Genomic DNA, 14725 nt, shown 5'->3' with positions numbered 1-14725 from the left:
GTGTACCTTGTGATGGAAAAGCTCAGTGTGTATTTCTGCATCTGTGCTAATCTCTGTATCCTCTGACCCAAAAAGCTGGCCCTGAGAGCTGGCAATGAGAAAGAGGAGGGAGAGACGGCGGACACGGTGGGTTGCTGCTCACTTCGTGTTGAGCACATCACTCTGCATGAGCAGCTGGATGGCAACGAATGTGTGGTGGAATTTGACTTCCTGGGTAAAGACTGCATTCGTTACTACAACAAGGTTCCTGTCATCAAAAAGGTAAAGAAAGAAATGACATGAACACGTTGGCACTTATATGGATGGATGTTAAACAGTGTTCTCATGGGTCCACAATGGTCAGCGTGACTGCTCAAAGATCACAAATGGAGGCAATTTTTAGCCTGGTTTCTCATTAAGATAATAATCATGTGAGCATCTTTGCATAAACCCATACTTGGAACACACACACGCGCCCACACAAGCTAATGTTGGCAGCTCTTCCCTCTTTGAAATCAGAGCAGCTACACTAATCTCATCATCAGAAAAAGGAGAAACAGGAGGGTATCTTTGTTGATTTGATTTTAAACTGGAACTTAATGTATCTTAGTTTATAACTTGTGTGTAGAGAATTTTGAATGGAGGAGAGACGGATGAGCCGCTTTACACACAGCAAACAAACCGTCTGAATGAATTACTGAGCTACAGACCCGAGCTAAAAAAGAGCCAGCTAGATGTTGTGACAGAGTACTGTTTTAGTACTTTATATGGTCACTAATTATGGTGCTTATGAGCGATATCGTTACCTTAACAAGTACATGCACTTGTTAAGTGCACCTGCAGCGATGATTATATTGATTACTGGCAATCAGAGGTGCAGTGCTATTTGTTTCAGTAGCTAACACCCTGGAAACTCTGGGTTTCTCCTCCAGAGAGAGTCAATTACTGGGGAAAGACTCGGGTTTTCTTCCCTCTGACCTCTGCTTCTGCTCCACCTGAACCAGCTGTTTTATTTCCTCATTCATAAAGTTGCTGTCAAACTGCATAGCAGAGCGAATTCATTTGTAGAAGTTTTTTAAAGACTTTAAAACCCCTGTTAGCTGTTAGTTCAATTTTATTCCTTTTCTTTTTTTGTGTGACTGCTTTTATAGTTTATCAGTACTCAATATAAGGACAGAGATCAGCTTAGAATAAACTTTGTAAGTTTCTAATTGTGTGACCGTGATGCAGCTAACGGCTAATTTCCCTGCACTGGATCAATGACCGTAATAAAGTTTCTCTGTAAAGTTGAAGGCACATCATAAAATCATACACTGATGTCACACAGACACAGAAATGACTGTAACTATTGGGATCCTGGAGATGATGAATAGTATATAGTTTTTGAGAAAAGTTGAGGATGAAATCACTTTAAAACAGAACTTGAGACATTTTAAAATCGCTATTCAAATACATGCTGCAGGAGGTCTGATTGTAATCTGATTACATTTTAATATTGAAATTTGTTCAGATTGAGACTTGGTCCTTAAATTACGTCAAACAACAAAATGTACAGTTTCTGAAAACTCAACATAGTTTCCACTGAAGCTTCTCTAAATCAAAACTGGATTAGCAAACTGTCCAGTCTGGAGTCCACATGCATGATTGTTCCAAAATGGGTAAAGATTACAAATTGAGACTGGATCACACCTGGATCCAGTCTGGCTCCGGCCATTTCCAAGTTTTATCCCGTCAGGATCCATTCATAGTGGCTTATTTAAAACGGCTCATCCTTCGTCCATGTCTAAAATCATTGACCAACGTGTAGATGGCTCGTTAAAAGCCTGGACACTTCTTTTTATTCAGTTAAATGTAAAATAGTCATTTTGAACTCTCACAGGCTCCCAGTGACAGAGTAAAAGTTCTCTGCTGTCTTACAGCCCTACCAATCATCTATCAATGACGTTTGCTATTACATGGTTAAATATTATTAAATATTAAGTGGTTATACTGGAAAACATCAAAGCAAGTCTGATTAAGATGTTTTTTTTCATCCAGTAATGACAAACAATAATGAAATCTTCTGTAAGAACTTGAGATTGTTACAGATCGTCAGTACATTAAAGTTTACTAAATAATGTTTGAAACTAAATTTTAAATGAACACAACCCTCAGCGCTGAGACATGTTCACATACTCCTGCTGGATTAAAGCGGAGGCTCTGCTCTTTATTTATCTGTTGCCATGGTGATTCATCACTGCCTTTCTCCACTCGTGCACACGCTCAGCTCAGTTCAGTTAACTGTGTATGTTCACTCTAACTCTGCTCAGCTGTTCAGGAACCAAAAACTATTACAGAGATTACAGATCTTAGTCACTCAGCTCGGTTTATTTTTAAACTCAGGTTGTTGAACATGTTTCCTGGAGCAGGGCCTGGAAAGCTGCAGTTGGTAAACAGTAACACTGTTTTGGAAAAGTCTTTACTAATGTAGTTCATGTAAGGCAAATCTGTCCTTTTGTCAGTAAGACAAGACATCAGCAAAAGCCACTAGTGTAGAGTACAGAGTCCAGTTTATATCATTATAATAATCAAGGTTTTGCCCTTTGGTTTTTGGCACAACTCACTGCGGAGAAGGTCACATATGTCGATGTGTGCAGAGCCCCAAGCACAGAGGGAACTGAGATTTGTCCGAGGGATGCAGTTGTAGATTGGATCGCTGTGTTGGTTTAATTTGTCAGCCTGGAAGAGTAGTTAGCCTTTGGTTCAGTCTGCAGCTCTCGGATCCAGAACCACAGCACGATGCTTACATAAAGTGCTGCTTCTGTCATTTAGACACTGCACTGATACGCGTGTAGTTCTGGGAAATAGATGGTATTGCAAGTTAGGCTTGTGGTATCATGTATTTACAGATAAAGGTGTATTCAAACTATTTATTATTGTGCACACATACAAATGCTTTGTTTTCAGAGGGAAAATAGAAACTGAAGGCAGCAAAAGCAGAAAAGCTGTACTTCTGCTCCTAGTTCAAAACACTTGGTGTTACATTTGCTATAATGTAGCTTAATAGGATCTGTCAGCAAACTCGGCCTCATTTCTAAATGTCACCTCACATGACTATAAGTTAATTTTTTTGAGCTTTGTTGATGATAAATCAAAAAGCTTACTTTCTAAGTCATCAGAGAGCTGTTTTACAATGTAGTGACAAGAAACCTGCTCAGACTTTGCCCACTGTTTTTGCTTTAGAATAGAATAGAATAGAATAAAGTTCACTGTCCCGACATGTAACAGGCAACTTTTGTGAGAGACCACTGTAGTAAAATAACTGAAACTCACTTCTGATTGAGTTAAAAAAGGTTCATCGTATTTAGTCGCAAACGATTGCAACATTAGTCTCGATGTTTGTTTGCTGGATGTTAGTGCAGAGAATTGAGGGGCTACCTCAGACTTGCAGGACCTCGTCGTGTCTGCATCTGATGCACTAAATGATAATGCAGACTTAATGAGCAGGTTAGCAAATATCACAACAGAAGAACAAAATGTGACTGAAAACTTCACAAAAAAAAGTAGTCTACAGTCTGTCAAACAGCTGTCTCGTGTGGATGTGTGTGTCTGTGCGTGCACACACATGTGCATATATGCATATGTAAATTTTCAACTCCTCCTCTGGTGTCAGCCAATGCTATCATCTGTTGCAGAGATGGGAAAAGAAATGTTAGCACCTGACAGCCAAAGTGTTTTGTTTCTTGGCAGAACGTATAATTATTCAAATGAGTGCATTCAAAAGCATCACATGAGCTAGAATTAATTAGTCCCTGCATATTTTAGCATCATCAATTCCACAGAAAATCAGTCGGATTGCTGCTAAATGTCACTAGGAATAAAATGGAACAAGAATGGAAGAGAGGAATGTCTAGTTCTAATATCTGGAGATATCCCAACACATTGAATATAATACTGCTATCATATGTATTTCACTTATCCCATACATTTTGCATTGACAGTTTTTCTCATTATTTTTTGATTCATAGAAAAATGTACTGGAATAAATAACAACATCATTTTAAAGGGAAGTCCTGTATGTTATTTGTTAGCATCAGGCTGTCAGTGCGTGGCCACCACTGTATCAACTTGGACGACGGCCTGACTTTTTCAAATAACCCAGAGTGTGAGGACACATGTGGATGCATAAATACAGACACATCTACATCTCATGCCCAAAGCATCGGTGCTTTGCTTTTTATATTTGCAGCTCGTCTTTCAAAGGAAACAAAATTGACACACAAATCAGCCGGTGAATATGTCAGCGTGTTTTATAAGGCAACACATCTGTGGCTCGTAATTGGTGTCTTGCATATTTTAGTAGTTTATTTGGGGAAAGGATGCATCTGTGAAACCCACAGAGTCACTTGAAATGTCAGATGTAATTGTGCCAGTTTTAATCCTCTGGCTTTGAGATGGACGAACAAAGCGAGGCTCAGAACGTGCCCCACAGTTGCACTCTGATGTGGATGTGTCTGTGTAGTTTTGTGTCTGTTTGCGCCTTTTAAAATTTCATCAGTTTTTTTCAGCCAAAATCGACCAATGAAACATAAACCCAAGAAAAATCTAGTGCAGCTCCTGTGCAGATGTATTAAAAGTTATTATTTCTATCTGTATATGTTGATGTTTACCTGCATCTCTTTTCAGGTGTTTAAGAATCTTAAACTTTTTCTGGAGAATAAACAGCCCGGAGACGAACTCTTTGACCGCCTAAATGTGAGTCTGTCTCAGCATGCATCTCCTCTAACATGTCGCACCTTTTATATGATCATTATTAATAATGTGTCACAACACAGACGATTTTGGGAGCTTTTGTTTTGTTCACGTTTTCAGCTGCTACACAAATTTTGGTGTCAAAAGCAAACAGTTGGTTTGATTTGAGTACGAGGTTGTTTAAAAAGGGTGAGGAAAAAACCCTGAGGTGTGTAATATTTGAAGAAAAGATGGTGGAAGCAAAATAGAATTACACTTTTTATATTTTCTAGGGACAGAAAGCTGCAGTGAGGGGAAAAGTAGGGACTAAATTGTGAGGTGTAAGAGATGAGATTGAATGAGGATGAGCCGTTGGTGTGGAGAGATGAAAGGGCTAAAGTAAGGAAACGGGAGGTGCAGAGAAGGGCTCGAATATTGGAAGCAGGGGGGAGACTGAAAGCAGAAAGGGAGTTTCAAAAGGGAGAGGGGATGGACCCTGGCAGATAAAAATGAAACTGTGCGCGTGAAAGTCGAGAGTGAACATGTTGGGCGGATGAGTTTCCACACATCAAAATGTGGCATCCTGTGAACCTTTTCCTCTAGCTTCAGGCAGACAGCAAGGCCTCACAGAGTGCTCTGCTTGTACACATGGTGAGTTCAGCACTGGGGAATATTGGGCTTTCTCTAAAACTACCTCACTCATATGTTTGAGACAATAACCTATAATGTCCTGACTCTGTATCTGCAGCATCTACGACGACAGGACAGTGACCTTAGTTGGATTTTTGAAAAATACCTGACTTTGCGATATGTTCAGAGTAACAGTGTTGTATACATCATACAGAAGAAAATGCAGATTAAAATGTGGAAGATTAGAGAGCCAGTCACGTGTTTGGCATATTAAGACTGACAGGCAGGAGAAGGAAGTTGCAACACAGGACAGGAATGTGAGGAAGAGATGAGAAAGATGGAGCAATTGAAGGAGGGAGTACAGTGCTTCTGCTCTCTGTCCTCCCGTGTGTGTCAGGAAATGTCAGTGTCTGTTGGAAGTGGAATGGTAATGGCTGCAGAGGGCAGGCCTGATTGACACCTGGAAAGGCCAGGACACTGAGAGAGCAGAGGCAGAAGAGGTGTAGTAGTAGTAGATGAAGCGGTAGAAAAGTGCCAAATGGTCCAGTCGAGGGGTGGTTTAGTAGAGAGGGTGGATGATGGGTCGAAAAAAGGATGGGGAAGGTGGTGGGAGGGCAACTGGGAGAGGTGACAGGCAGGCAGCTGAGAAGAAAGGGAGAGTGGGGATGGAGGTGGGGGGGGGGGGGGGGGGGGGGGGGTTGAGGATGCTGGGATGAGACATAAATGGAGACCTGAGTGCTAAATGAGAAAGGCACAGATTCTGACATATACCCAAATTAGCTTGGCTCATAAGTTTGGTGTTCATTATTGCAACACTGATAATATCCTAACAGCACGAGTTTTCTTCCTCTATATAACACACAGCCTAAACAAAAGGGCAGAATAAGAGCATTGAAACTGCTGCATTTGTCGATTAAATGATGTATTCTCAAACACAGCCTCGCACACTCAGGAGTGCTGAGTTGTCAGCGTCCCCAAAACAAGCTAGTTAATGTTATGTAGTTCAGCTGCATGGCGAGGTAAAAGTGTTTGTTTTGAATGCCGCGGTAGACGGCTGAGTGAAAAGATTTCTATCGCAGAAATGGTGCAGATCGTGGTAACAACATGTACTTTTTTTGTGCCTTGGTTGATGCCTGCTGACACCATTTAAACTTGTTTTTATCTGCTTTTTCAATTTTAGAAAAGCAGAAAGTTTATTTTTCTACATCTGCTCTCAGCTACACAGACTGGAGGAAAGAAATCAGGAGACGAGGCTTATAAGTTAAACATCAGTGAAAGAGCGAAAACAAGCAATGAAATGAAAACATGATGAATTTCAAGAAGTGTGTGTGTGTGTGTGTGTGTGTGTGTGTGTGTGTGTGTGTTCCTGTCTAGCTATCTTTGTGAGGACCGAAATCTGCATTCTACTATACTTGTGAGAACCAGCAGTCACTTGTGAGGACACACAACCCGGTCCTCACATTTTTTGAAGGCATTTAAAGGCGTTTTTGAGGCTCAAAATGGGGTTTTAGTGTCAGGGTTACAATTAGGTTATGGTTAGGTTTAGGGTAAGGGGCTAGGGCAGGGGTCGGCAACCTGCGGCTCTTTAGTCCTTATACTGCGGCTCTGGGTGGTTTGGGAAAATCAATTATTAGTATTTAGTAGAGATGGACCGATCCGATATTACGTATCGGTATCGGTCCGATACTGACCTAAATTACTGGATCGGATATCGGAGGGAAATAAAAAATGTAATCCAATCCATTAAATATCAAAAAAGGACCTCAGAAAACTTGCGACATGGCGTAACTCAGCTCATAACCGTAGCACGTCGGAGCAGTGTGCGTCATGTGATTGAGCGGCTGTGTGTATTTGGAGCCTCGCTACCAAACCAGCATTTCATCTCCGAGGAAGTTATCCCAGAGAGAAGTAAAGCAAGTGTGTAAGTTCATCTCTGAATGTTTGTAAAGCGTTCCCATGTTAAGCTTAACAACCGATATATGGAGCGACTGCCTCTCTCTCTCCCTCTCCTGCTCCTACTTCAATCGTAAAACTGATCAATGATCAGCTGATCGGCTTTTCTGTTGCGAGTCCGTCTCTCTTGTTTGTTTTTGGCCCACTTTGCACCAGAAAGAGGAAACCAGCGGCTGAACAACAGCAGCACGTTTAAGCTTGATAAGCTGTTGTTAGAATGTATTTAATATTACTTTCTACACCAGGATCCTTTTCTACGTAGCTGACGGCTGGTAACTGTGCAGGGGCGGATCTAGCAAAGTTTAGCCAGGGGGGCCGATAGGGCATGAACAGGGAAAAGGGGGCACAAAGACGTACTTTCCTTTCTTATTCTCATTCAAAATGTCTCGCTTTTAATAAATAATTATCTGAATCTTACACCCAAAGTTTTAATCTGATGTAAAATGTATAGAAGTCCATTACTGTATATAGTAACTGTTAAGTCTAATATACCCTAGTAAGCTATAGTACTTTTTCCTTTGGGAAGGTACCATCTGTGCAGTCTGCAGTTCTGTAGAAGAAAGATGTTGAATCTATTTAATTATTCTTGAAAAATAATTTATTTCTGTGCATTTTTTTTTCACCCTGCATCAAATTAAAGTTGATTACATCGATTAAGCATCATGAGGTGGAGGGTGGGGGGTGGTTCCCTATTTTTTTTTTTTTTTTTTTTTTTTTTTTTTTTTTTTTTTTTGAGTTTGCAACCCTGTTAGTTAGGTTGCTTAATATTTCTGCTAAGTACTCTTTAAAATACCAGAATAGGGAGGATGGAGCAGGTTTAAGTTTATTAGATTGATCAGTGTTGCTGAACTATGAAATATTTTGGGTACACTCGCGGAAGCTGGTATACCCGCCAAAACGCCGTGCATTTATCGAGACTTTCAACCCCAGGTAGGCCAATTATGGATCTGGATCCACATTATGTCAGCAGCTGTTCTCCACCGTGAACTATGTTAAAAACAAACACCGCTCCCGCCTGACAGATGACAGCTTACAGTCCTGCGTAAAGATGAAAGCCCCGAATTGCAGACGCTGTGCGCAGAGGTTCGGGACCAGAAGTCTCATATCACGGCAGACCCGACGATGTTTGCATGAGCATGCTTTTCAGCATCTCTTTATTGAGCACTTTTCACACACGGTTGCTGTACGCATACAGCCGGCTGTAGCTTTTCAGCTCACAGCCCGACAACACAACAGCAGAGAGAGCACAGACTTTAAGGCGGCGAGGCGTGATTGCGGGTGCCGCTCAGGTGCGTCCGACTCCCCTGCAGCGGCACTGCAGACCACGCCCCGCCACACACATTAACCAGGTAAAATAAGTATTTATGCAGAATTTTGCAAATATCTATTTTTCATTTTTTTTGTAGCACAGTTATTTTTTTTCCAATTATTTTTTTTAAAATTCAGGTCAAGGCTCCGCTACGTTCCAAAAGCCCAAAGGCGATATAAGGGTGGCGGCTCACAACAGTTTTTCTTTGCTACATGGATCATTTAAGTTCAGCTTTTAAATTCATTTAAGAGACCTTCAACTGAATGTATTTCATTTTTGTTATATTTCTTTAAGACTTCAAAATGTGTTAATTACATAAATAAAATGTAATTTTATGGATGGATTTCATAAGCAGCACACCTTAGCTGTTCACAGAAAGCATAAAGGTAAAAAAACAATATATACAGTGTTATCTTCATTTTAGATGTCAAAAAGTATTTGTGGCTCCCAGAGTTTTCTTTTGCGTGGAAACCGGGTCCAAGTGGCTCTTTGGATATTAAAGGTTGCAGACCCCTGGGCTAGGGAAACCATTATGTCAATGAGGGTCCTCACTAAGATACTGTAGCTGAACGTGTGTGTGTGTGTGAGAGTGAGTAAAGTGCTCACATGTAATGTTCCTCGAATCATGCTAACATTCCTGCCATATTTTCACTGTGTTTCTTACTTTGTTAGATTTGTTCTCCGTGTTGATCTCTCTTAGCTTAATGGCACCAGACCATAGAAATTGCACCACCAGCTGTTTTTCTTGATGAACCTTTGAGATTTGCACAATGGTCGTGGGTCACAAAGCACATTCATTATTTCATTATTTGGAGATTTTGTTTAAAAGCTGCACATTTTGATGGATGACTAGCCGGTGAAAGAAGCTAGAGTCTCAAATAGGATAAAACATCCTGGGCAGATGAATTTAAATACTTTATTTCAGTATCTTTATAAATGTATTCACTTGTAGGAATCATTGTTAATTTTGTGAAGGGTGAAGCTTCTGAAGGAGACCAGGATGAGTGTTTGGGGTTTTGTCATTGGCCTACTCCCTATTATGATGCTGCTTTGTAGGGCGTGAGATTTCATGTATCTCTAAGCATTCAGTGTCGTGAATGTCTCAGTGAATAACATTTTAGAGAAAGATGAGGAGAGTTGATGCTCATCAATATGATTGCAGAATGTCTCGCTAAGGTGATTGTGGGTTTTATGAGCATGCACACGTACACACAGATAAACACACATATAGACAGACATTATGTTAAGGTCTGGATGTCTGATCTACTTTGAAATTGCAGGTATTTTCAGCTTCTCTGGAAGCCTCTTTACTGAACTCCACATCGTTCAGGTTAGCTGTAATAACTACATCTTACAGAAATGAATTAAATTACAACCAGCAGTGTGTTATAGTCCTTACGAGCTCCTTTATTCGGTACATTTTCCCTCCACTCTTTTGTATCATTTACCCATCTATAGGAACCTGTTTTGTTTTTTGGCCGAGAGACCGATGCACTCAAATTAGACCCAGTGAGAAATGAAAAGCACCTCATCATAGGCAGTGTAGAAAGGCAACAGTCAATATTTCCCTGGCATTAGTAGCCATCACAATAAATTGGATAGCAGTATGTTAATGAGAAAGACCAGTATGTTGCATCCTGTATTATAGATAGGAAATTAGAACTGTGGTAATGACGCATTTTAATAATGCCTTAGGAGACAACATGGATGACACACACATACACACACAAATTGTGCACACACACAGCGCACCATGCCGAGGGAGTTGGGGGTGTGAGAGGTATCGTACTCGCCCCATAGACTTGCAAACTCCTTCATTAGCATCGTAGCGCCAGAGTTAGGTAGCTCATTAGCAAGGCAGCCGCAGCAGCAGATGCTTCTATCTGCGTGCTCGTGCTCCAGCACATGCATGCACACGTACACTATATATATATATATATATATATATATATATATATATATATATATATATATATATATATATATATATATATATATATATACACACACACACACACACACACACACACACACACACACACACACACACACACACACACACACACACGGAAAAACACCCACTCAGCTTACAGTGATACAGGTCTGTGGCCCCAGTAGATCCTGATGATTAAACCAGCATCATTATTGTAGACTTTATCAGAATTACTTCTGCTTCACATCTGAATGCTTTCATCCATATTCAAAATGCATGTGACGCCTTCCTCATCAAGTCTATATTTGCACCTGAAACTGGCGTGTGTGCATGAGCATATGGTTTTTGTTTTTTGCTTTAACACCAGTGAGTGTCCTCTCACACTGTTAACTCTGTTTCATCTGTTTTGTAAAGACTGCTGTCATTTCTCAGCTGTTAATGGATATGTAAACTAACTATATACAACTTTAACTTGTTCTAACACCTACAGAAATGTCAGTGAGACGTAGTATTATGATCTGTTTTAATCTCCCTGATCTAATGGATGATGATAATGAAGTCAGAGATTCTATTTTGATTTATTTGTAAGGTGGAGATTCTTTGCCACCGCAGTGGCACATTACCACAGTGCCACCTAGTGGTAGATGGCATGTGTTGATTTAGTTGGACTAATGTGGTTTTCTTTCCTGTTTCTCGTTGCAGACCAACGTTCTGAACAAACATCTGAGTTCTCTAATGCCCGGTCTGACTGCAAAAGTCTTCAGGACATACAACGCCTCCATCACTCTGCAGCAGCAGCTTAAGGAGCTCACAAACAGTCAGTCACACCTGCTCGCTGCACTGTAACAGTCTAAATTGACTTTAAATGCTCTGCACCACACATGAGCATTTAAAGCAGTGGCTCGTGTTCCTCAGGTGCTGGTTCAGGGGGGTTAATAATGTAACTTGCCATCAGTTCAGCTCATTGTGTCACAGGGTCCAGTGAAAACACTGCGATGACCCTCTTTTATATTTAGCCGGCTTAGTTCAAGGTATCCTGATGTCGGTCAGGTTTCTCAGCTATGACAGGAGTACATTATCGCTAAACCCAGAGCCGTGCATCTCGTCCTCACTCTTATCAGAGTCCCATTGGCTGCCTCGGCCATGATTTTTTCCTTTCAGAGATAGAAGTGTCATACTCGTCTCATTTCTGGCTTGCCACTGAGAGCCAATACGCAGGCTGACATGCAGTGTTGTGTGAACCACGGGAGGAACAGATGAAGTTAATACACATGTGTATAAATGAAATAGGAGAATGTAATTATATGAATGTGACTTGAAGCTTGATATTTTGTCGCTGTGTGAGGTAATGGCATTAGGCGTGTCAGCGTGATTTTCTCTTTAATAGTTTCTGTGCATAATTCAGGTTTAATATCTGTTCTCACTTTTTTCCTTGTTTAAATACAAATTACTCTTTTTTTTTTCTTTTTTTTTTTTGTTCCTCCTCAGAGTCTGACAATGTGGCAGAGAAACTGCTGTCCTACAATCGAGCTAACAGAGCAGTTGCTATTCTGTGTAACCACCAGCGGGCGCCGCCAAAGACCTTTGAGCAATCCATGGCTAACCTTCAGGCCAAGGTAAGGGCAGCTTGATTTAAAGTTATTTGACAGTTTATATTTTATTGGACACCGTAATTTAAATTAGATTAGAAAGGTCAGCATTATACTTTTTGTATTCTTCTCATTGTTAATTGACTAAAGAACAGATGAGAATTCAAGTGACAGTGGATTCACAGCCTGTTCTGTCACATTTTGAATTTAAATGTGGTGCCTGTGTGAGAGCTTGTATCCATATGTGCTCCACCCAGATTGATGCCAGGAAGGAGCAGCTGGCCTTAGCCAAGACGGAGCTGAAACAAGCCAAGAAGGAGGCCAAGACGAAGGGGAATTCTGACCCAAAGTTGCAAGCGTGAGTGTCCAGTAGTGATGCGGCGCAGGACAAAAGAGAAAGCTTTAGCAACATTTTGTCCTGTCCATGCGTTGGAGTGAGGGCTACCACAAAGTAGCTTTAACCATTTTGGCAGATACCTGATATCTTTGTCCTGAACTTTTTTTTTTTTTTTTTTTTTAATACAACCAAAAAAAACACGAGCATGCAACTTTACAGGTGTGTAGCCGAGATCAAGATAAAGGGTTTAAAATGGTTGCTGTGCAATCCTCGGTGCACTGCTGGAGTTATGTCATTGTTTTTTCCTTTTTCTTGTGTGCCTCCCATTTTTAGAATATCATTCATTCATTCATTCGAATGACCCTTGGGCAGTGAATGGTTTCATGATATCTAAGTTTTTCATCACAGGGTAAATAGGATGGCGCTGAACAGCTTTGTATGCGTTTGCAATGACAACATCAGATTTGTTTTTCCCCCCCAGTAAAAATGGTGTTTGTTTTCAGGTCTTTTCTACTACTTTTAAATATTTACACAAACTCCTCTTTAATTGTTACACTGTGAAAGTGATACAAAAAGGTTCTTCCATCCACACATATCTGTACCAGTGATGACTGGCTCTTCTCTGTCAGGTTGGTGGAGCGGAAAAAGGCAGCAGTGAAGCGTTGTGAAGAGCAGCTGCTGAAGCTGGAGGTCCAGGCAACCGACAGAGAAGAGAACAAACAGATCGCTCTGGGTACCTCAAAGCTCAACTACTTAGACCCGCGGATATCCGTGGCCTGGTGAGTGAACACTACCAGCTGTTAAATATATAACACAAGATGTGTACTGATATTTTTCCCCCATAGACTCAGATATAATAGTTGGTTTGTTTCAACTTTACCATCTGTGTACCTCTTTCTAGGTGAAAAGATCTAAACCTGAATAAAAACTTTTAGGCTTATTTTTAATATTCTTCGCATCTATTCAGGTGTAAAAACATGGAGGTACCTATAGAGAAAATCTACAATAAAACCCAACGGGAGAAGTTTGCCTGGGCCATCGACATGACAGAGGCAGACTTTGAGTTCTAACCTAAAACTTATTCAAGTCTCAAAAGGTGACATAAACTGCAATTCAGAAACCACTCTGTTAATTTTACATACAGTACTTTAATACTGCATTTATTGTAGTTTCAAAGACTGCCCATGTTGTACTTATAACTGTGTTGTACGATCGAGCTGTGCTTTAATGTGCTTTTGTTTAGTGGTGTTTGTTTTTGTTCGACATTTTCTTTGGAAAAACTGCTGTTATTTACTGTTTGTATGTTTTTGTTTGCATTAATCTGAATAAAGGTTCCCATCAGGCAGTAACAGGCCAAAGAAGCTGTCACGAGTTCTTAAACACCACTTTTGGGGAAGTGTTGTTTCAAATGCATAATTCTGCTGGTGTCAGTTTGCATTAAAGATGGTTTGTATAAGACTGATGGCCAGTCTGACCAATTCATTCTAAACACAGTGCTTTAAAATGAACAATGGGAAACGCTGATTAGAATGCAAATAAAAAGGCAGTAACTTAAAAATCCTTTAAACCCCATATTTAATTAAAATGGTACAAAGACAACAGATTTTGCTTTTTGGAAAAAATAAATAAAAATATATGCATGCGCTGATTTTTATTTAAGGGCAGCAATACATTTAAACAAACTTTAATGACAGGTGTTTTCCAGCGTGTTGCGTCACCTCTGCTTGAACTGATGAGACTAAATGTTGTAGTTTTTAATGTAAAAGTTGCATTTTCCAGTTCATAGTACACTAAAGTTTTCAGTAGATAATTTCATCTGTGGATGTGATGACAAAGTGTTTAATGACAAGAAGTGCTTCTGAGCCCAGTGACATCCACTGAAGATTCTTCTTTTTGTGCCGTGTCACTCCATATATCTGAATATTATGCGCTGTACATGATGGGCTCACATGCTTATTTGCCTGTATCATTTTCCTTATTAATTCTAAAACACTTGGTGTCCCTGTGGTGCTCATGATGAAATTTCAACATGCAGGGTTTAAACGATTCCTGTTCATTTTTATTATTTACATTTTACAAACTGTCCTAACCTAAGAGGTTGATTATAATTTCATTACATTATAAACAATATAGATTTAAAAACCATGCAACACTGAGACGTTCCACATAATTTGCATCTGAAAATACGACTCTGGTTTAAAAAAAAAAAAAAAAAAAAAGACCTACAGAAAAATGCAGAGCACCGCGGAGTTGGCTGTATTGTTAAAAATTCTGTCAGCACCAGA

The 14725-nt window shown here is 40.2% G+C and overlaps 1 protein-coding gene across 10 annotated transcripts in view; it reads left to right on the top strand.

Moving 5' to 3' along the window:
* The window catches only part of zgc:173742 (DNA topoisomerase 1), a 33984-nt gene extending 20086 nt beyond the window's left edge, over positions 1 to 13898 (top strand). For 9 of the 10 annotated variants that reach the window (XM_025909328.1, XM_025909330.1, XM_013272520.3 and 6 more), the window contains exons 14-20: positions 76 to 261; positions 4645 to 4713; positions 11217 to 11331; positions 12003 to 12130; positions 12361 to 12461; positions 13070 to 13219; positions 13408 to 13791. In XM_025909328.1, the coding sequence (XP_025765113.1) occupies positions 76 to 261; positions 4645 to 4713; positions 11217 to 11331; positions 12003 to 12130; positions 12361 to 12461; positions 13070 to 13219; positions 13408 to 13510 (852 nt within the window). In that variant the 3' untranslated portion in view covers positions 13511 to 13791. Of the gene's footprint in view, positions 1 to 75; positions 262 to 4644; positions 4714 to 11216; positions 11332 to 12002; positions 12131 to 12360; positions 12462 to 13069; positions 13220 to 13407 lie in introns of all 10 variants that reach the window. The other variant, XM_013272518.3, reaches the window with a different exon arrangement.
* The last annotated feature ends 827 nt before the right edge of the window (positions 13899 to 14725 follow it).

Source organism: Oreochromis niloticus, linkage group LG7, assembly GCF_001858045.2.
Source record: "Oreochromis niloticus isolate F11D_XX linkage group LG7, O_niloticus_UMD_NMBU, whole genome shotgun sequence".
Classification (NCBI taxonomy): Eukaryota; Metazoa; Chordata; class Actinopteri; order Cichliformes; family Cichlidae; genus Oreochromis; species Oreochromis niloticus.
This window is presented reverse-complemented; position numbering and strand designations above follow the sequence as displayed.